Genomic DNA, 24,055 nt, shown 5'->3' with positions numbered 1-24,055 from the left:
GATGCTGAAAACCTTTTGATGGCCCATACCAGCTTCTTCCTTGGGGTTTCCTCGATGGTACACATCACCTCCATTACTGCTCCTCCAGGGCTTCATTCTTCCTACTAGTGCCACTTCACTCCTGCTTGCTAGTCCTGTCTCTTTCCTTTCTGCTCTCCAGCTCTGTTACTCTGCTCCTCTTGCTTCATAGTGGCCCCCAGCAACTCTTCCAAATCCCTTCCTCCAGTGCCACACTGCAGCATCCCGTGCCAGCTTTTAGGTACAATCCAAACCCATCTTCACATTTCCATTTCCTCCCCTCTCTTCAGTCTCCATAATGTACCTCCTTCTCTCCTGCCTGCCACATTACCTCTCCCTCTCATCATGTATACTCCCTAACAAATGGAGCTCAAGCCACAACACTGACAACATACAGACAGCTCTCACTAGCTTCTAGAGGAGGGCAGAATAGCACCATGTGGGTGGAATTTTCCGTGAAACGTACATCCTATATATTCCATGAGGTTAAGGTTTCTTTTAGAACATCAGTGCAAATTTTACCCTGACTTATATACTAAGCAACTCCACTGAATCTCATTCTGCATGAGCAACTGAGGACAAGAACTTTTTTTTAAACGCTTACATCCAATTCACCCCAGAGCAGTCAGATTTACATCATATGTCAGTTGGGGCAGAATTTGGCCTGTTATCCACAGGATTTCATGTCTCCTGTCATTTAAAACGTATATGTATTTTCATATATGTTTTTGTATTTAAATAATTTAGGAAGTTTTTGTGTTTCTGAATAGAATCTAATGGTTTATTCTTAAAACTAAAGAACTTTTCAGAAAAATAAAGTAAAACTATTAAAATCAATACAAGTTTTACTAACAGAAAAGCAATGTTTATTATTTTATATCTAAAGTTAATTGTTTTCTCCCAATTACAGTGGGGTCTTTCTGTGCTTGCACAAGTTCAAACAACAACACCTACTGGTGTTTGCGAACAATTAATGAGACACACAATTTTCTCTTCTGTGAGTTTGCAACTGGATTCTTGGAATATTTTGATATGAACACTGATCCCTATCAGGTAATCCCATTTCTGTGTTACAAACGCTTCAGCACTAATATTCTGTATGTTTGCACTCTTGTTAACAAATATTTCTTTTTTTCTGATGCCCAGCTGACAAATACAGTACACACAGTGGAAAGAGGCATTTTGAATCAATTACATATACAGCTAATGGAATTAAGAAGTTGTCAAGGTTACAAGCAGTGCAATCCACGACCTAAGGGACTTGAAACAGGTAAAAAAGAAAAAATCTGAAAGAAGGCACTATTCATGTATGTTTTTATTAGGGTGTCTTTTGTTTTCTTAATTACTAAGTGGATCAATTACAACTCTCTCTCTCTCTCTTTCTCTCTCTCTCTGAAAACCTGGCAGTTAATTGTGTATACAGCATTATGAATGCATTGCAGATATGTTTCATTGCAGATATGTAGGGTTATTATAGATGGATATTACAAAGTATTGGGCAGGAAGGTGACCAAGCCATTACACTAAAAAATAATAGAAGAACATGCTAATGCTGCTTAATTACACTCTAGATAGCTTTGTAGGACTTTGTTTCCATTCTCTCCTACAGGATTAATTTTGTTAGTCTTTGCTTCCCAATAGCGTCCCCACCAAGGAGTGATTAACTGCAAACTCTACATTGCAACCAAGAATGTATGTTGCAAACTTTTAATGGACAGATGTCCCTGCTGTGTTCAAGGAGAGCAAGATATGAGAAGTCCTTTACAAATGTTCCTGAATTTAAAAAAAATTAAGTGATATTTATACTTCACTTATCTGGAATTTGTTGCACTTCATTTTGGGTGACCTTAAAGTGTGCTTTTACAGGAATATTCTCTTCATATTTTATGCCATTGCTTCTTTATTTTTCTCTCTTTTCTCCATGAAAATTCTCTTAATTTATCATTTCTAATCTGATTTTTGTGGGATTTTTTCAATTCTTTGAACACATCTTTTAGGAAACTTTTGTTGGACTGCAGCTCTGTCTATATTTAACACAAATACGTTTCTTTTTAGGATTAGATGCTGTGCATGGAAACTACATTGTGAATGGTTTTTACAAGTTCTAAACACTAACAAAAGTTACTCTTGTATTTTCCTATATCAGGAAATAAAGATGGAGGAAGCTATGATCCACACAGGTATCCACACTTTTTTATTCTCCTCAGCAGCTTCTTTCCAAATAATTGCATGATCCAGTCCATTTCAACTAATGTCTGTATCCTGCCATGTTGCAAACGACATAGCTTTTGGTGCATGCATTTTCTAACAATATTCTCTACTGAACTTGGCCATTGGTTATTAGATCTGCCATTCTGCATTTAACTTAGCTCAGTGTCATGGCAAGACTTCATGCAGCTCATTTTAATTATTCCATGCCTGTATTTCTTATATGCTTATATTGGGAATCTATGCAAAAAGAACGAAGTGGTGTTTTTTATTTAAGAAGACTATACAGCTGCTTTGTAAATGTAAAACAAATGTGTTTAAATATAATCTCTGATTTATCTATACTCCAAGGGCCTGAGCAAGCACTCATTGAAGTCAATAGCTATATTCCCACTAACTTCAATGGGCATTGGATGAGGTTGAACTAGGGGTGGGGTTGCTGTAGGTAAGCATACTGTATGCACACCACTCCCTGCTATGAGTGGGGAAAACAGATTCAGGGAGAGAGCAGAAAAAGGGACAGAAACACTGAGAAAGCTGAAGTCATAACATCACTGTATTGGTATCTGCTGCACTGTCCACTCTACAGGTTAAGTGTAGAATTAATGGTAGAAAATGATCCCGGATATTTGGGCTTGGTTCTGTTCTCATTTTCCATCAGTTTTACACCTTTTCAGCTTCATTCACTTTGTTGGAATTACTCGTCATTTACACCAGTGTAAGTGAGGGCATAACTGGGTCTCAGGAGACTACAGTTGTATAAATGGTCCGTTTTATGGGGAGAGCAAAGAGTGTGTGATTGTTAGCTCTGTGTATCAAACACAGGAGTCAGGAAACAAATAAAATCATGCATCTTGATATTTTATAAATCTCTAACTTAAGCAGCTGTTTCCCCGTAGAGCCAAGTTTGTACTTTCCCAATTGTGTAGTTTCATGACTGAGGATATGATGAGCTGTTCTGTGAAACCTCATGTTATTTCACAGTTTTGTGCATTTCTTGCTAAAGTCTGATGGGAAACAGTTATTTACTACAAAGGGAGAATGAGATTCTTGGATTCTGTTAGTTTTATTTAAAAAAATAAAACTATCCTTTTTAATCTCTCATATGAAGATTTTCTTGCAAGCATTTTTATTGCTACCTTAAACTTTACATCTAACAGAGATGGAATTTTTATGTTGTAGGGCTGCATGAAATAATATGGCACCATATATCATTATATTACATTTTGTCATGAAGTCTAGTAGTGAAATCACTCTAACCACTCACCAACCCGTTTAAAATGATTCTATTGGGAAGAGTAATAGGTGTAACACAATTAAAATAATACTGACCTGTAAAGTGCAGGTCCATATAGAGATTCCCAAAGGTCAAAGGATTTTGTGTCCAAAGTTTTGGTTCAGACCCTTTGGACCCTGTGAATATGTGACATTTATAAAAGAAACCTTAACCATTTCTTAGTAATCTTTGAAAGGAATCTCCGAGAGGAACCTATTCTTCATGTACCAAACCTGTGCAGAATTAAAAAGGATGCAGCTCCATGCTGTTGTGAGTCTCGTAAAATACTGCTTGGGTATTATGTGGGCCTGCTTAGTAGCTCAGCTTACATGTATTGAGTATTTAAATACTTTAGTTCAGAATTTAACACACAACTAAATGTGTTGATTTACAGCCAGTACAACCATATTAGCTGTGTTGTGGCTGCAGGCATATATGTCCACACAGAGCACAGTACAGTTTGTTTAATGCCTATGTAGAGAATGAACACTGCATGCCCATTTCTACCCGTGGATGCATTCAGGAAGCACCAGTTATGGGACCTCTGTGCCACGCATGTGCATTGAAGGGCAGATCTTGACTCCACATAAATAGCTGCCCAGAGTAACCATGAGCTATATACACAGGCTGGGACTTTCCAAGCTGCCTCGGGATTTTGATGTCCATTTGCCATTATTCTTAATGGGATGTGAGTATCCAAATTCCTTAGGAAGCTTCAAGGAATCTCAGCCATGAATAACAGCTTGAGTAATGTTTGAGAAGAGAATCCCAACATGTGTGTTTATGTATCTAGCCTTAGCAGCATTTTTCTACATTGGGTCTTAGTCTGTTTATCTAATAAAATGCAAAATACTTTATAAACAAAAGCACTTCCTTATTAATCATATACAATTTTTCCCTATTTTCCTTCTCTGTGTTTATTTTTAACAAGATTTGATTTATTGCAGGGGGAAACATTTTTCTGTTTTTCCTTTACACTTTTATCTCAATTTATGAAACCTCTCAAGTTCATTCTTGAGTTGTGGGTTTACAGTGCCTGAAATAAGTCGCTTACCCAATCAGCATGCCCTCATTTTAGGAAATGGGAATATTGCATTCCCTGTTGGTTAAACTGCAGTATAAGTTATTCTGTTTCTCCTATATATTACAAAAAGTTGCACTTCCTGGCTGCTGTTAAACAGCTTCTGCTGCCATCATGGCCCTGAAATGAGACTTGTTTGGCTAGTTGGCAAGGGGATTTTCAGTATATCAATTTGTTTCTCTATATATCATGCAGAATAGTATGTCATTTGGCAATTAGATCCCTGATGAAATGACAATTGTGCTACTATAACAGCATAGTAAAATTGTAATTATTGTAGTCTCTGTACTTAAGTTGATGCACTGGAGAGTTCTAAGGGTAACTTTTATTAATGGTGTGTCCCTCTCATTACCTCATCTAGCCTCTTTTCCCCACAAGAAAGTCACCAGAATGTTGATGGGAAAATAGATCTCTGTGTTTACAATGTTGCAATTTTGTAGGCCTATAAGTTCTCAGTGAGCTTTTCATTATTGGGTTTTGTTTCTTATCCTTTTTCAGAAATCCACATTTAACCAGCAGGCTGATGTTCTCATAATCATATCTGTTAATACACTAATGAACCAAGAGAGACTTTGCTGGCCTAGTTTCAGTAGCCAGTGAAGTGGGGGTATAATGTGGGATATGAACTAAACTGATACACTGTATGGTGTGAGTTGGGAGAGTGAGGTACAGATTTGCCGACAATGGATGTTTTTTGCCTTGAGCTACTCTAGGGATTAAATTCATGCCCCAAGCACAAAGTCTGGTTTCTAGGGTTTTGTCTGGAGGATTCTGAAGGGAATAGGAGGATACATTTCCACTTATAGGTGGGAAGTGTGGCTATTGCCACACTGCACTGTCCAAGTGGGGCATGCCACTTAGCAGTGAACCAGAACATTAGATATAAGGTTCCCTGACTTGGTCTATCTTTATCTACAACTCCAGATTACATTTGCTTACAGGAAACAAACAGTGAATTGAATTAAAATAGAAAAACAACCACCACCACCCACCCCAATACCTGCACTTACTCCTGGAATTAAAATATATGTCAAAACTTGCCTAAGTTGAGTGGTTTTCCTATTGAAAACATGTCTTCCTTACAGTTAATTGGTTCACAACAAAGATGGCAACTTCTGTGAAGTACGGTCACAGCCATTTACTACCATAGACCTGGGGGGGGGTTAATGTAACTATTTATCCATCTATACAAAGAATTGATAGAAGAACACTGGCATTTCCAAAATACTTCCTTAAATAGTTTGATGGCAGTTATGCCTATAAGATAAGGGACCAGATTCATGCCCCACTCAATTCTCTTTGTACCACTCAGGCAGTGCAAAGAGAGCAGAAACCTTCTTCAAGTCTCTTGCTGAGGTTGTCTGTCTTCCATCTCTCCATCCCCTCAATGCCTAGTGCAGGAGTGTGGCAGGTGTGTGGCCAGAGTACAATATGCTCCAACAATCCCCAGCTGGCGTATGATCCCTAGTGGACCGTAGCCATCAGACATATTTTAAAGCAGCCCTCTGGATGCTTTAATCTGTACTCGGGGCCAGGAAAGGAAACAGGGAGCTATGACAGGCTCCCTTAAGCCTCTTTGCTGCTCTGCCCAGTGTAAGGCGAATGCAACAGAGAATCCGATGTATAATTTTCAGGCACATTTTTCTTCCATGCCTTACCAACGGAGAATGACAGAGTTAAAATGTAACCGTTGATTAATACTGTCAATAAATATAAATTAGACTTTGTTTAACTCTCCAGGGCACCCGGAGAGAGTTTGAACATCTTGGGCAAATCCTGCCTCTAGCACACAGTCTGAATAACCAAGCTATGTGCTGCAGAAGCGGTTCTGTGATGGTCCTGGTTAAAAATATCCACATACTCTTGCCTGGGCTGTATGGTTGCTATTTCAGCCCTCAGGATGATACAGTCCTTGCGATTCCTATGGCTGGTGGATCCACTATTTACAGCAATGTATTTCATAACTCCCGTTAGGCTTTAAGTTGAAGCTGAAATGTAATTCTTACGTTCATGGGTAGAATCGGGTCAATCATTTTAGGATGGGGAAGTATTACAAGAATTGCTAATTTACACAGAGTTACCTTGTTGTGTTCTTTAGAATATTTGATGTGTTTCTTTATGAAATTCAGGTTCTTGCCAGCCCATTGTCTACAGCGTGGCTTTGGCCATCATTGATTGTAACATTGCAGGAAAATGTGTTGAGTATCAGAATCTAGTTCCTGCATTTTGGGGAAAAAAATTGCTCTTGGAACTTTATTATAACTGCTCAGTTCAGTTTGTTCACCTCATTATTTTAATAGATGCTTTTAGTGCATCGTGATGCTTGATAAGTAAAATGTTAAGATGTGCCACATGCCTTTTTTTCTTTAAGAAAGAAATTAGCTTTCTTCTTTGAATCTTTTATAATGTACTTTTCTGCAGGCAGAAAGTCATTGTCACTTTATTTTGCTTTATAAGGATGGCTCTCACATGACCATTCAATGTTTCTTTCATTGTGGTTGATTTCCTTACATCTCTTTCAGAAAGAAGACTAACACAACTTTACTCTCCCCCTGCTCACTCACCAGAACCAGTAAACACAGCCAGTCCAGACAGAGAGGATTTTCTGTTGTAAGGAATTTGTCAATTAGTGGTAGGGCTACTAAACTGAAACATAGGACCATGGAGACAAATGAGCACTGAGGGTGGGAGTGTTAAAATAGGAGCTAGCACACCAATTTTTAAAGAAAAGGATATATTTTTTAGAAGATACTATTAGAAAAGTTAAAATATTTCCATTTTTATGTAGTTATGTTAAGTGAAGGAAGGCCAGTTTATGTGTAAGATTCAAGCACTTTCCATTGGAGGAGTCAATGCCCAAACTCTCCTTGACTCCAATGGAGTAGGCTCGAGCCCCAAATTAGCAAACAAAGAACCTCATGAGTGTTTTTCCAAGCCAGACTTTTCATCTCTTGGCACTGCCACAGTGTAGTGGACTGTGCTTCTTCTTACAAACTCTCAAAGCTAGCAGTGAAGCAAAGAGTAAAAGCTGTGAAGGAATAGCTAGCTACGTCCAGTCTCCTCTGGCCTATGTGAAACATGAGAATATGAGATGAGGGGGAAGCTGGTTGTTTTCCCAGTTTCTTATTCAAAAACCAAAGTTATTGAAAAATACATCCATGTAAGATGAAATGTTTAGAAATGTCATCAAATGAATGTGATTGAATGTTATAAAAATGTAAAATTCTAATTTGTTAATTTATGTATTAATTGAATAATCCAATAAGAAGCTGGGTTTTGACTGGCTGTCTGTGACAAAACATGTCCTCAGGTTACCCCAAATTACAAGTCCTTGTGATAACTGCACTGTTCTGAAGGAGCAGGGACACGCCACTCATTGATCTGAAGCTTCATTCTTGTGTGATATGATGTGAATTGTGACATCCTGGCCAGACTTCCATTTTGTATATGGAGTTTGACTGCCTGTATATGACATAATGTGCCTCGCGTCACCCCAAGTGACACATAGCTGTGACCATTGTACTCTTCTGAAGCAGCTGGGATATTGCAATGTCTGACCCGAAGCTTCATTGCTGTGCAATATGCTGTGAAGTGTGACCCCTCCACACCACTTCTAGATTGTGGATGGTGTTCTGATAAGGAGCTGAATTTTGAGTGTATGAATATAACAAATATGCCTCAAGTCACCCCAAGTAACAAGTCTATGTGATCATTATACTCTTCTGAAGTAGTCAGGATATGCCACCAGATGACCCAAGGCTTTATTCCTGCGAAATACATTGCTATGCGTCTGCCACCACCCCACTTTAGTATTGCATGGCAGGGTTTGAATAAGGAGCTGGGTTTTGACTTGCTGTATGTGACAAAATATGTTTCGAGTCCCTCCAGATGACTTGTCCCCATGACTGTTAGACTGTTCCGAAGGAGCAGTCACCAGCCTGAAGCTTTGTTCTTGAGCAATATGCATTCACGTGTCATGTCCCTGTCACATGTCTACTTCCATATTGTATGTAGGGCTTGAATAAGGAGCTGGATGTTTACTGGCTCTACATGGCAAATGTTACCTAATCTATTGATCGTGTATTAATTTATATTGACTACTTAAGAATTCCCAGTTAACACACTGAGGTTTGGTAGGTTTCAGAGTAGCAGCCGTGTTAGTCTGTATTCGCAAAAAGAAAAGGAGTACTTGTGGCACCTTAGAGACTAACAAATTTATTTGAGCATAAGCATCCAATGAAGTGAGTTGTAGCTCACGAAAGCTTATGCTCAAATAAATCTGTTAGTCTCTAAGATGCCACAAGTACTCCTTTTCTTTTTGAGGTTTTGTAGGTTCTTGTCCCAAGATCAGGCCCAGGGTTATTAAAATTAAAGCTTAGTTGGGAGCCCCAACATGCATAGTTGCAACACTCACAATTAGGAAAAACCTTCTGTTTTCAATTAGCAAGTTACAAACACTCTAACCCAGCAAGGTAGATAGAAATAATACAGAATGTGCATCTGAACAGCTATATGCTCTCACCATCCCTTGCAAAAGGACCTGAAGTATTAGTTATCCTCATCATCTTTCTCACCATCACCAGTGCTTGTTATCCTGGCATCTCCCAAGAGTTACATCTCACGAGGCACACAGGCTGGGATACGACTTTTATAATGTGTTACGCTGACACCACTATACCTAAAGCATATTCCATAGGAGTTTCGATCCCTTTTCCTAATTTGTAGTTCCTCATGCTACTATTGTTGGGGTGCCCTTCTCCTATAGATTATTAGGGCTTTTACCTCAAGCTTGTTAACATGTACATCAGTTAGTTACCATGACACTCTTGTGGTCAGACATCTGCTGATGTTCCTAACTTAAAATATCCCAAACTGGTATAAACTAGTATCTTGTGGTTACCTGTTGGCAGTTTAGTCAGTACAGCATTATATCTTGTGATATCTTATGATCTAGGGTTACTTCTTGTTAGCTGTTTATGCTAAGGCCTTTGGGCCTTATGCCTTGTTTAGCTAAGCTATTGTCTTACAGGCCTCAGACCTGTAGGCTTATTGCTTTTCTGCCTTAACTTATGCCTGTACCTTACCTAACAAATATCTATTCCTATAGGCTACACAAAATATGTCTCAGGTCACCATGTTAAACTGTTCTGATGTAGCTGAGACATGGAACTCCCTGACTTTAAACTTTTTCTTTGGAAATCATTGTGGCCCCTTTCCCCATGAATACTTAGACACCATTTAGCAAAGTAACAGAAGCAGCAAATGGGACTTTTAGAGGATGTCGCAGTGGATCCTATGCTTGCAGTTAGAGGGACTAGGTGAGTGTTGTGTTCATTCCATCTGTTGTTTGTTTTTTCTCTTTGAAGGTTTCTATGGCTGGGCTGTGGGTCCCTGAACTGGCCAAGTGAAACAGCTCCGTTTGTGTCCCTGGGAGGGGGTTGTTACTGGGACCTTGGGGCTTTGAATGGAACCAGTGTTTGAAGTCTCTGAATGGTTATTCCCTTCCAGTTTGCAAGGGAGGGAGCTGAGCATTGAGGCTTAGTATATAAGTCAGTTGCCAGCTGAACAGGAATGGCAAACTAGATAAGTATCAGTGGGAGCTTAGCGAGAGAGTGTGATTCCTATTTTAGGTATGGCTCCACACCAGGTACAAGATATGGATGATGAAGGAACAACTGCTGAAACCTGCCTTCAGTGTGCTATGTTGCCCTTTCTTCCAGAAGGCAAAATAGATTTCTGGTGTATGAAATGCAAACTGGTGTCCGTACAGGAAGAGAACATTCATGCTCTGGAAGCATAAGTCGCAACATTGTGCAGCATCAAAGAAAATGAAAACTTCTTGGACAACCAAATTCAGAAATCATTGTCACAGACACCACAAAGGGAAGGATTGTTGATAAGGGAATTGGAGAGAATAGACACCAAAGAAGTGGACAGGCAATTGTGACCAAGAGGGGGGAAGAGCCAGGAGGCATTCAACGCAACGTGAAGTATCAAAGCATTTCAGATACTCAGCAAGTCAACTACAGAAGAATCTGTCTCTGGAGGGGAAGTGGGATACCAGGAGGAAGCACGAGCAGGAGAGCGCGAGTGGGGAGGGTTCCTGCCTCATACTGAGAAAGAGGGACTATCAGCAAGTTATCTCAAGTGCCTATACACAAATGCAAGAAGCCTGGGAAACAAGCAGGGAGAAATGGAAGTCCTGGCACAGTAAAGGAATTATGATGTGATTGGAATAACAGAGACTTGGTGGGATAACTCACATGCCTGGAGTTCTGTCATGGATAGATATAAACTGTTCAGGAAGAACAGGCAGGGTAGAAAAGGTGGGGGAGTTGCATTGTATGTAAGAGAGCAGTATGACTGCTCAGAGCTCCGGTATGAAACTGCAGAAAAACCTGAGAGTCTCTGGATTAAGTTTAGAAGTGTGAGTAACAAGGGTGATGTCGTGGTGGGAGTCTGCTATAGACCACCGGACAAGGAGGATGAGGTGGACGAGGCTTTCTTCCGGCAACTAACAGAAGTTACTAAATCGCAGGCCCTGGTTCTCATGGGAGACTTCAATCACCCTGATATCTGCTGGGAGAGCAATACAGCGGTGAACAGACAATCCAGGAAGTTTTTGGAAAGTGTAGGGGACAATTTCCTGGTGCAAGTGCTGGAGGAACCAACTAGGGGCAGAGCTCTTCTTGACCTGCTGCTCACAAACTGGGAAGAATTAGTAGGGAAGCAAAAGTGGATGGGAACCTGGGAGGCAGTGACCATGAGATGGTCGAGTTCAGGATCCTGACCCAAGGAAGAAAGGAGAGCAGCAGAATACAGACCCTGAACTTCAGAAAAGCAGACTTTGACTCCCTCAGAGAACTGATGGGCAGGATCCCCTGGGAGAATAACATGAGGGGGAAAGGAGTCCAGGAGAGCTGGCTGTATTTTAAAGAATCCTTATTGAGGTTACAGCAACAAACCTGTATAGTAAATATGGCAGGTGACCAGCTTGGCTTAACAGTGAAATCCTTGCAGATCTTAAACACAAAAAGGAAGCTGACAAGAAGTGGAAGATTGGACAAATGACCAGGGAGGAGTATAAAAATATTGCTCAGGCTTGCAGGAGTGAAATCAGGAAGGCCAAATCACACTTGGAGTTGCAGCTAGAAAGAGATGTTAAGAGTAACAAGAAGGGTTTCTTCAGGTGTGTTAGCAATAAGAAGAAAATCAAGGAAAGTGTGGGCCCCTTACTGAATGAGGGAGGCAACCTAGTGACAGAGGATGTGGAAAAAGCTCATGTACTCAATGCTTTTTTTGACTCTGTCTTCACGAACAAGGTCAGCTCCCAGACTACTGCACTGGGCAGCACAGCATGGGGAGGAGGTGACCAGCCCTCTGTGGAGAAAGAAGTGCTTCGGGACTATTTAGAAAAGCTGGATGAGCACAAGTCCATGGGACTGGATGCGCTGCATCCGAGAGTGCTAAAGGAGTTGGCGGATGTGATTGCAGAGCCATTGGCCATTATCTTTGAAAATTCATGGCGATCGGGGGAGGTCCTGGACAACTGGAAAAAGGCTAATGTAGTGCCCATCTTTAAAAAAGGGAAGAAGGAGGACCCGGGAACTACAGGCCAGTCAGCCTCACCTCAGTCCCTGGAAAAGTCATGGAGCAGGTCCTCAAGGAATCAATTCTGAAGCACTTTGAGGAGAAGAAAGTGATCAGGAAGAGTCAGCATGGATTCACCAAGGGCAAGTCATGCCTGACTAAACTAATTGCATTCTATGATGAGATAACTGGCTCAGTGGATGAGGGGAAAGCAGTGGACCTGTTATTCCTTGACTTTAGCAGAGCTTATGACACTGTCTTCCACAGTATTCTTGCCAGCAAGTTAAAGATGTATGGGCTGGATGAATGGACTATAAGGTTGATAGAAAGCTGGCTAGATTGTCAGGCTCGACAGGTAGTGATCAATAGCTCCATGTCTAGTTGGCAGCCGGTATCAAGTGGAGTGCCCCAAGTGGAGTGCCCGAGGGTCGGTCCTTGGGCCGGTTTTGTTCAATATCTTCATTAATGATCTGGAGGATGGCGTGGACTGCACCCTCAGCAAGTTTGCAGATGACACTAAACTGGGAGGAGAGGTAGATACACTGGAGGGTAGGGATAGGATACAGAGGGACCGAGACAAATTAGAGGACTGGGCCAAAAGAAATCTGATGAGGTTCAACAAGGACAAGTGCAGAGTCCTGCACTTAGGACGGAAGAATCCCATGCACCGCTACAGAGTAGGGACCGAATGGCTAGGCAGCAGTTCTGCAGAAAAGGACCTAGGGGTTATAGTGGACGAGAAGCTGGATATGACTCAACTGTGTGCCCTTGTTGCCAAGAAAGTTAACGACATTTTGGGGCATAAGTAGGGGCATTGCCAGCAGATCGAGGGATGTGTTCCCCCTCTATTCGACATTGGTGAGGCCTCATCTGGAGTACTGTGTCCAGTTTTGGGCCCCACACTACAAGAAGGATGTGGAAAAATTGGAAAGAGTCCAGCGGAGAGCAACAAAAATGATTAGGGGACTGGAACACATGAGTTATGAGGAGAGGCTGAGGGAACTGGGATTGTTTAGTCTGTGGAAGAGAAGTATGAGGGGGAATTTGATAGCTGCTTTCAACTACCTGAAAGGGGGTTCCAAAGAGGATGGATCTAGACTGTTCTCAGTGGTAGCAGATGACAGAACAAGGACTAATGGTCTCAAGTTGCAGTAGGGGAGGTTTAGGTTGGATATTAGGAAAAACTTTTTCACTAGGAGGGTGGTGAAGCACTGGAATGCGTTACCTAGGGAGGTGGTGGAATCTCCTTCCTTTGAAGTTTTTAGGATCAGGCTTGACAAAGCCCTGGCTGGGATGATTTAGTTGGGGATTGGTCCTGCTTTGAGCAAGGGGTTGGACTAGATGACCTCCTGAGGTCCCTTCCAACCCTGATATTCTATGATTCTGTGAATGGAACAGAAAGCTACAGGGGACATACTGATGGGTGTCCTTGTCATATGAAATAAGCAGGAACCAAGAGAGGTTCTTTAACTATCCTAAGAATACAAATAATCATCATCAATAACTCCATATTAAGAAGAGCGGACGGAGAATTCAGCAAAGGACACAGGAACTATAGGATGTGGTTATATCTCTCTAGAGCAGTGGTTCCCAAACTTGTTCTGCCGCTTGTGCAGGGAAAGCCCCTGGTGGGCTGGACCGGTTTATTTACTTGCCGCATCCGCAGGTTCGGCCGATCGCGGCTCCCAGTGGCCACAGTTCACTGCTCCAGGCCAATGGGAGCTGCTGGAAGCGGCATGGGCCGAGGGACTTACTGGCTGCCACTTCCAGCAGCTCCCATTGGCCTGGAGCAGCAAACCGCGGCCACTGGGAGCCGCGATCGACTGAACCTGCAGACGCGGCAGGTAAACAAACCGGCCCCTGCACAAGCGGCGGAACAAGTTTGGGAACCACTGGACTAGAGGGAAGATATGAGATATGAGATATGAGCTGTGACAGCAGAATTAGACAGTGAAAAATTGTCTGGTAAGTCTCCACTGAGGATGATACACATTGGAACCAATGATACAGCATCACATGGAACTGCACAGATTATAGAAGACCTCAGGCATCTTGGAAGAGTGGAAGAAAAGGAAAGTCCAAGTGATCTTCCCAGACATCTTACCAGTCCAATAAGTGAGAGAAGGCAGAAAGTACTGGAGGTGAACAGTTGACTGCATGACTGATGTGAGGCTGAAGTTTTGGTTTTGTTGAACACTGGACCACATTTCAGTTGGAGAGCTGGCTGTACAAACAGGAAGTCCTAAATCTCACAGGTAGGGGCTAACCTTCTTGTTTGGAGACTAACTGGAGCAAATAGTTGGGCATTAAACTACCAATGCACTGAGAGGGTGCCAAGGAGGCAAATTCAGTACAAAACCAAAACTCAGAATGTCATGAACAAATTGAACTAATGTGGCAAAGAATGTCAGGAGAATTTTTCAGTTGCTTATGTACCAAAACTAGGAGTCTGTGTAACAAGTAAGGGGAATTAGAAACTCTCATTGATGAGGAAAAAAATTTTTAATTGGAATTACTGAAACCTGGTAGGACAGTTCATGTAATTGGTTATAACCTGTTCAGGAGGATTAGAATGGATATTGAGGGTGGAGAGGTGGCACACTACATAAAAAACACGACTACCTGTTTTAGAGTTATTGATAACTTAGACCCACAGGACCGAGAATGCATTCGGCTCATTATGCTAATTAACAAAGCCCCGGGCAGGGTGTGGTGGGGGTCTGCTACAGTCTGCCAAATCCAACCAGAGAACAAGACGAGTTACTCCTTACTGACAGATGCTTAATGTGTTGACAGAAATAGTGCTGTTCTTGGGGTGTTCAATTTGGGAAACATATTCTGGAGGTCTCATGAAGCCACTAATAAAACATCATTCCAGTTATTAAAAATTGTAAATAATTTTATAACACAAAAGGTATTGCACTCAACATGAAGTAACTCTATTTTCATCCTCATTATGACAGATGAAGATAAATTAATCACTAACCTGGATGGTGGAGGTTGCCTAAGGACTAGTGCTCATGACCTGATTACATTTAATATGGGCAAAAAGTCCCAACCAGTCACATATATACTTAGTGCTCAAGAGGACTAATCTCCCCAGCTAAGGAAAATTATGAGTGAAATTGATTGGGAGAAAAAAATTAGGCAGAAAAATGTGATTGAAAATTGGGAGTTCTTGAAGAAGAGTTTTAGATGGACAAACAACCATACTTCCACATTCAAGAGAGGACAGCTTTGGTTAAAAGTCCATCCCGATTCAGTGTTGAAGTGGAGGCAGCAATTAGAAACTAAAAAACAAACAATGTATGATATAAGGAAAAGGGGAAAATAGCACTCAATATATATTAGAAGTTATGAAAATTGATAAGGGAAGCTAAAGACATCAGGGAAAAATCCATGACTAGCAGGGCTAAGGACTACAGTTGGGAAATTTTTAAGAATATTAGGAACTAAAGAAATCCTACCAATGGCATGGGGTACAGGCACATTACCAGATGGAGATGGTAAATTTTTAATAATAATGCAGAGAGTATTTATTAAATATTTCTGTTTGGTATTTGGAATGAAGCAGTATGATGTATTCAAATCACATGAGGCTGATTAACTATTTTCTAGCTTGTCAGCAGGCCCTAATAACTTGAACCCAAGAGTCCAAAAAGAATTGGCTATAGAGATCTTTGGACAACCCATTTATTTTTGAAATACCAGGGATATTCCACAAGATGGGAAGGGTGGTAATGTTGTTCCAATGTTCAAAAAGTGCAAGTGATATGATTTGGGTAACTGTAGGCAAGTTAGCCTGACCGCAATCCCAGTCAGATAATGGAAAAGCTGATAATTGCTAAAGAATAGGAATATAATTAATTCCAGTCAACATGGTTTTATGAAAAAAAGGTTTTGTTGAACAAACATTCTTTGATGACATTGCCAGTTTGGTTGATAAAGAATTTAGGCATAAATTGGAACAAACTGCCAACGGAAGTGGTGTATTCTCCATCTATGTATGTCTTTAAATCACGAGTGGATGCCATTCTACAAGATATATTTTAGTCAAGCACATATGGTTACTGGGCTTAGTACAGGGTAACTGGATGAAATTCTGTGTGCTGTGCTGGAGATGAGGTTGGCTGATCTGATGGTCCTTTCTGGCCTGAAAATCTCTGAATCTCATTTTCCTCTCCATGTGGATGTTTGGTGCAGCAGCTGGTTGTATCAAGATTACAGACTGTAAAAACCTTCTTGTGGGGAGTCAAGCAGCACCCAATTCTGCAGCAATTATGTGCAGCGTTTTGTGAGGGAACTTCCCTTCTGTGCAAAATCAGGTCTTATCGCACAAATCCACAGGAATGCTTAAATATAGGTTTCACCAGCACTAACAGCAACAGCTGCTCAATTCAGTGAAATATTTGTATTATAATAAATAGCAACTTCTTTCCTTGTTTTCCAATAGCAGAGTCAAAGTGAAATAGATTATCAGGTTTCAGAGTAGCAGCCGTGTTAGTCTGTATTCGCAAAAAGAAAAGGAGGACTTGAGGCACCTTAGAGACTAACCAATTTATTTGAGCATAAGCTTTCGGGAGCTACAGCTCACTTCATCGGCTGCATTTTTGCGATAGATTATCAAGTGAGTACATGCCATTTCATGAATGGTGACTCTTACTCATTACACTTGCAGTTAAGTCTGATCACAGAAAGATTCAGAATTTACTTTTGGCTATTTCCATCAGAAATTTCTGTGCTGACAGCAAATTACTTGAAAGAAAACAAGATGCAGTTTGGTGGATGTGGCTTAAAGAGTTACCTGCGTCTTTTCAAATATCATTCACTGACTGTTCAGATAAAAATGAAAATGCCCCTGCCCCCCCTCACCCAAATCCTTCATGGTCCCTTGCTGTAGCTCTTTTCCAAGTACACTGAATATAGCATTAGTATTTAAAATAACATTTCAACTATGGCTTAATTCTATAGAAGTCATCAGAATTACTTGCATAAACAGTAGAGTTTATTAAAGCGAAAGTGTTGGGTTATACAACACCGGCAACCATTTTGTATGTTTCCACAAACTTGGCCAAACTCAGGTCTCACATTACTACAGTATGGTAGAATTTTGGGATTAAAAAGAAAAGGCGGTGGAGATATTTTAACCACAGACAGAATTCTCCAAATTCCATGTAAGTGTACCATGTCGCATTTATGCTGTATGAATCTCACACCAACACTAAAAGCACTAGTTGGTTCAATACAGAAATCAGATAGTATTCTTATAAGCACGCTAGTGGTGTTTACTGTTTTCTGTATTTCAGAAGCCACCAGAAACCACTCAGAGCTGCAGAGTGCACTATGCTAAGCCTTGTACGTTTGCATATAGTTAATAAACATGATTATTGGGGAGCCGACTGTGCCCAAGCAGTGTCTTCATATTTTTGTTGTGTAATGAACAAAAGACACCCTACTAATCTTAACAAAAGATTTATATCAGTAACACAATTAAACAAATTTCAATACATTTACTCATTTTTTCTTTTCTTAATTCATCGAACAACAAACCAAAGTTCCTAAAGACTTCTTAATTTGTGACTACCATATAATCTCTGTGAAAACATTCCAGCTGGGTTTGCAACAAGTTGGCTGAATATTGACTTTTGATGATTTTTACATGCGTGATTGTATGTTTACTAACAAAGAACACACAAAAGTTGGGGTAATGTGTTTGTCAGACCAGAAGTAAAGGTTCACCACTGGAAGTGGCATATCCTCATCTCTTCACAATGAAATACCAGTCAAAGGGACATGTCACCTGTTGGTCTGGGGAGTTGGCATGTCCAGGTCCTTCAGAAAAACCTGATGGTCACAGAGCCATGCCACTTGTGGTGATCTGAAACTACTTTTGTCACATCCAACAAGTCAAAACCCAGCTCCTTATTCAAGCCCTATGTACAACATGGAAATGGAAAGGGGGCGTGACATGATGCAGCATGTTGCACAGGAACAGAAGTTTGGCTCAGCTAGTGGCAATGTCCCAACTACTTCAGAAGAGGGACGTGTCACTTGGGGTGAGCTGAGATTTATTTTGTCATGTACAGCCGCTCAAAAATCACTTGCTTATCAAAGCTTCATCCACAATATGGAAGTGGGTCTGGGGACATTCCACAGCAAATTGCACAAGAACAAAGCTTTGTGTTAGAGTAGCATGTCCCAACTCCTTCAGAACAATCTTGTCACAAGGGTGAGTCACTTGGGGTGACCTGAGACTTCTTTTGTCATGTACAACCAGTCAAAACCCAATTTCTTATTTCATTTAATTAATTAATAATGAAGTGCTTAGTCATTTAAATTTTATCACATTCAATACATTAATTTGATGGAATTTATAAAAATTGAATCTTACACTGATATATTTTTAAATAATTTTGGTCTTTGAATAAGGAAGAGGGAACCGTCCATGAGGAGTTGGCGCCACGAATAACATACCAACTTTAGCCCTGTGAATAACAGAGAGGGCAAGTTAAAGTAGAAGAAATAAATTGACTAAGGATCCATTAGTGGCATGGAGGATCCAATATGGATTAAAACTATTAAATAAAACTACTGGATTATATATGTTGTTATAATGAACTTCTAAAATGTTATCTAGGCCATCCCACCCGCAGTGTGGTAGGATCAGAGTTTCTGTAAGCCATCTTCAGTCATTCATTATTAAATTTTGTTTAGAACTTGCCGGTGAGGACATTTCCATTGCTTTCCTTGGAAGAATTTTCCATTGTCTGTTTTATCTTTTTCTGTATTCTTTCTTCTGGGCTAAACCACAGAGCTTAACAGAGCCCTTTTAGTAAATATAATGAGTTTAAGGTTCCCATCAATAAGGGATGTTACATGTTATAAAACAAATTTCATGCTACTTTGCACTCACTTTGGGTAGTACATTTTACAGCATGTATTTTGGGGACTTTGATCACATCAAATACTTTCAGAGAGAGGTTTCCTTAATGTTTTGTCTTCTTTTTTTTCTTGGATGAGCTAACATAAAATCCAGCTGACTTGCTGTTTATGGACTTGTGACGACACTCCTTTCCTAGGCAAGGGTCTGAGGATGTTCATGGTTTTCTGGCAAAGAGTGCAGTATCAGACCTGCATTACTGGCCAAAGCGTCGTCTTAGACCAGATCTACACTATAAATTTACGTCAGTATAACTACATTGCTCAGGGGGTGTGAAAAATGTACACCACTGTGTGACACAATTATACCAACCTAACCCCTGACTTGGCAGTGCTGTATCAACAGGAGGGCTTCTCCCATCAACATTTAAAAAAACAAACCAAAAAAAAGAGACATTGCAATATAGATTTTAAATTTTAAAAGAAGCTTTAAACTGCTGTACCTATAAACTTATATGCTGCATACTTTTTCACAAAATGAGTTACTGGTTTAAAATTGCTTAGTCTTATAACTGAATTCACCTGAAGAGCTTTTACAAAGCCTTTTCATCTGTGTGCCCTTGTCAACTGAGATTCATGCTTACAAAATAAAATTTAAAAAAAAATCCCTTATAACTTGCCTTGGCAGAATTCTATTTTTTTAATAATATGGATGAATAATATTGATGTTTTATGGATTTTTTTTAATTTTATTGATTTTATATGTTCATAGTTGAGGGAAATTACAGGGGGAGGGGGTACAACCCAATAATTATTTAAAGACCATGTCTTTGAGATTCAAAAAGTTAAAGTTTTATAACACTTAAAGCACAAACTATCAACATCACATATCAAAATATACAAAGCAAATATCCTTGAATCAATCGCTAATAAGGTCTCAAGCAGTACTTTTGTTACATTGCCTCACTGTGAATTTTGATTAGTATTTTTTTCATCAGTGTGTGTGGTGAAATGGACATTTACAGATTTTTTTAAAAATCGCATCCTTCCAAGCCTATTTATAACTGCTGTTTATTAAAGAGAATTTCCTCTTGTGTATCTGAAGGAAGAATTCAGCCAATCAGTTTGAAGTGGTAGCTCTTACAAGATGCACCAAATATCCATGCATCAAATTCCTATTCGCTTCATGGAAGAGCTACTTGCTGAGGGCTTGCAGGATTGACCTACCTACCATTTATACTTTATTGTTGCTTTGTTTATTCCCCATTCCAGTGTGGATCATTTTTTTTAAAGGACTCGTGACAGTTGTGAAAGACCAATGGATTGCTTGTATATTGGAGCAATTTCGCTGTCTCTATCTGCAGTATCCGGGGGGGCAGATTTGGCCTTGGCTGTATGCATAAAGTTCCCTCTGGACCAGAGTCTGTTCTTAGTTACACCCGTGCTCTCCTACTGACTTCACTGTGGTTACGCGGGAGTAGCTGAAGGCAGAATGTGTATCTTTGTGCTCAGCAGGAGTCATGTGCACACACAAGATCAGAATTTAGCCTTTAGGGCCGATTTACTGATATGATGGAAAATGCGGAGTGCAATACTCATTAGCCAAGTACATTAGGAATGGTTAGTGCTTTTAAATAATAAAGAAATGTACGTGGAAGCTTTACATGCTTTTCTAAGTTGGTGGTTCCCATCAGACCTTTTTCTTTCTTTTAACAGGGGACAATTATGGGATGGATGGGAAGGCTAATCTGCCAAATTTCACTGAGGACATCGACTGGCAAGGACTGGAAGATTTATACAGTGTGAATGAAAGTTTGTACGAATACAGATACAACTATAGACTTAGTCTGGATGACTGGACTAATTACTTGAAGGATCTAGATAGAATGTTTGCACTGCTGAACAGTTACTCTGAGCAAAATAAAACAGACAAAACTAAAACCGCTCGAAACAATGGGTACTTGGATGAATCACCTCTACCATTTACCTGGGGAGGACTGACCTCTGCCGAGTCAGACGAAGACTCAAGTGGTCTGATTGCAGAAGAGTTGCAGCCTATCGTGCCAACGGACTTGGCAACCCTAGCTTTGAGCACTGTAATTTTAAATCAAGTGAGGAAACTTGAATTAAATAATGATATTCCTGAGAAAAGGAGTTTGAATTCTGCACACTGGAGAAATCATCAAGCTGAAAAGTGGTTGGAGGGTAAAGAGTTAGACAGTTTTGAAATGCATTTAAGTGGAAATGGTTTGACAGAGCTGGAGTCCGGGCATAGCTTCATTCCACAGACAGTTAGCATTCTTCAGAAAGACTCTCACCAGGACAGTGACCCAGTAGAGGATATTTTTGAAGATCAGATATACCTTCCTGTGAGTTCTGATGAACCCACTGTTCATCAAGCTGTAAATGTCTCAATCAGGGATCCATCTGTTAGGCCTCAGAAAATGGAGACTATGTTGGACAAGATGGAACATAACTTTGAAGGAGAGACTTCAAAAATCCTAAATGTAGAAGGCAGTGCCTCATCTCCACTCTCCTTGAATTAGATCAAATTGTAAACCACATATGGCTCTCTTTATTTTTGATCAGTAAACTAGTAATGGTAATCATGACAACTGACATTCCATGTTTATTGCGGATACATTTTGCAGCTGAAATGAGCCCAACGCTCTGTGTGTGTGTGTGTGTGTGTGTGTGTGTTTATTTCATATATACACATACTTTCGCACTAATTTTCCATAATTGAGAAACTAGGTTCCCACAGTATTAAAAAAGAAACAGTGTTAACTTTATAGTGCAATGATGCACACATTTCCTAGACTAGTAATGATTTCCTTAGAGTTACTTTTTCTGTTTCCAAACTGTCCCATATAAATGAATGTCTCAGTCCACACATGCTATCTGCATAATGTATTTTTGATAAATTATTTTTAACCACTGGAATTTCATGTCACACTTTTGAGTAAAATGATATTGCACTTTTGTAATCTGTCTCCAAGACCATTTATTAATCTGATCATGTACATGTTCTTAGTTTGCTCATTGTTTCATGTAATTGTGAAATAATAAAATGGGTTGACAAGAAAGAGATACTGCACGGATTGTGAAAACAGATTGGTCAAATATTATTTTAGCAGAAACTATTGCATGGTTTGTTGCCTTGACTTTCAGAAATGTATTTTCAGAAAGGTAGAGCTCATGGATGCTCACTGTATGAGGATTTTTTTAAAAATTGGCTTGTTTCCCTACTTATTGATACCATCAGTATTAAAAATCCATGATTTTTTCTCGATTTTTTTGCTGATATCCTTACAAAGGTTTCTATGAGTAGAGTATGCTTTGTCACCATTTTTGGTTTTATTAGTCTGGACAATAGCTTGATGTTTTCAGAAATTATTCTGACTTTAAAATATTTTCTTAAAGGCATTAAAGGGAATGGTAAAATCATATTAGAGTTACATATTTTAGATACATGAGGTCAGAGTAGTCGGCTAGACCTCTTTTGTTGTTGTAATGTGTTCTAAAGGTTTTTTTTCCTGGATTTTACCAAACATTTAATATTTTTAAAGAATAATACAAAATTGACTTCGAAAATCTGTACTGTTGGTAACTTAATATCTTTCTTAGTTTTTTTTTACATAAGTAGCAAATAAATAAAATAAAAAGAATCACCTCATACAGATGTATTGCCACCATTTCCAATTCACACTAAAGTTCCTTTTGTTATATGTTATTTAGCTTAGTGGGCTTTCTAGTCTATTGCAAGCACTGCAGGTTAAAATTTTGTTCTTTTGCTTTAAGTGTTTAAGTTGAACTATTTTAAAAGCAGATTCTTTTAGTAGGATTTTAATAATTTTAAGAAGCAGTCTTTATGATGGACTCTATGACTATGTTAAAATTAACTAGCTGTGTATCTGATGTATGTGCCAGGGGCTGAATGACAGAACAAACGTATTTATGGTCATGAATGATGCTATTTGTAAATAGATTTCAAGTTATTAGGATAAAAACTGTGGTTTTTTTTTAAATCTTGTACAATATTTCTGTGATACTTTTATAGAACAATTCTGGCTTCAGGGAAGTCTAGAAGCAATATTTCTTGAAATAAAAGGTGTTCTACTCTACCTGCTTCAGAGAAGTCCACATAATCACATTTTCATAGTAAATTTACCCTTTTAAAATAATTCTAATTTAATTACATGTACTGTCTTAAGAATCCAGCCACAAATGGAAAAAAAGCTTAGAAAATGTCGTTACAAATTATTCATGGTGATTGTGAATATATCTTTCCTACCGGAGATGCTGCAAAGTAGCTAGTGCCCAAAGCAGTAAACCCTTACTCCAGTTGAAGTAAAGGAGACAAATGGCATGATAAATGGCTGCCCACACGAGTAAAGGTTTGCAGAATCAAGCCCCTTTGTTTCCCCACCCATTCCAGTGATGGCCTCTATAAGTTACATTTGTCTCTCCCCCATATAGAGTAACCTTCATTTCAGGCTGCATCCTGGTCAAGGCTGGTAATGGGGAGTTTAAGCAGCATGGACCACATCATGCCATCGTGAAGAAGGAGTTTTGCTGGTAGCCTCAAATGACATTTCTCCAGTTATGAGGGTGGACCTATCTTTTATAGGAGCTTAGTTAAGCTACTGACAGGTTTCAGAGTAACAGCCGTGTTAGTCTGTATTCGCAAAAAGAAAAGGAGGACTTGTGGCACCTTAGAGACTAACCAATTTATTTGAGCATAAGCTTTCGTGAGCTACAGCTCACTTCATCAGATGCAAGTTAAGCTACTGTTGATCAACCAGTAGATGTCGTTCTAGAGCAGTACACGCTCACTCCTGCCAGAGAGTGGATTGCTCAGCATACCATGCTGGAGTGCTCTCAGCCTTTGCCAAGATCATCCCATCTTACTGATTTTTAAAGTAGCAACCATGCCCTTGATAGTGCCAGATAGCAAAAATCTATTGATCCAGGACAGTTTTAGTAAAGGCTCAGACCTTAGT

General features: G+C 39.8%; 1 protein-coding gene across 8 annotated transcripts in view; it reads left to right on the top strand.

Annotated features, from left to right (window-relative positions):
* The window catches only part of SULF1 (sulfatase 1), a 178,097-nt gene that overhangs the window by 149,375 nt on the left and 4,667 nt on the right, over positions 1-24,055 (top strand). For 6 of the 8 annotated variants that reach the window (XM_074944257.1, XM_074944254.1, XM_074944256.1 and 3 more), the window contains 3 exons: positions 929-1,071; positions 1,165-1,288; positions 20,769-22,997. In XM_074944257.1, the coding sequence (XP_074800358.1) occupies positions 929-1,071; positions 1,165-1,288; positions 20,769-21,598 (1,097 nt within the window). In that variant the 3' untranslated portion in view covers positions 21,599-22,997. Of the gene's footprint in view, positions 1-928; positions 1,072-1,164; positions 1,289-2,164; positions 2,199-20,768; positions 22,998-24,055 lie in introns of those variants that run through there. The other 2 variants (XM_074944261.1, XM_074944260.1) reach the window with 2 other exon arrangements.

The sequence above is a fragment of the Natator depressus genome, chromosome 2 (assembly GCF_965152275.1).
Source record: "Natator depressus isolate rNatDep1 chromosome 2, rNatDep2.hap1, whole genome shotgun sequence".
NCBI lineage: Eukaryota > Metazoa > Chordata > Testudines > Cheloniidae > Natator > Natator depressus.
The sequence above is the reverse complement of the archived record's forward strand: the minus strand, read 5'-3'. Positions and strand labels throughout refer to the sequence as shown.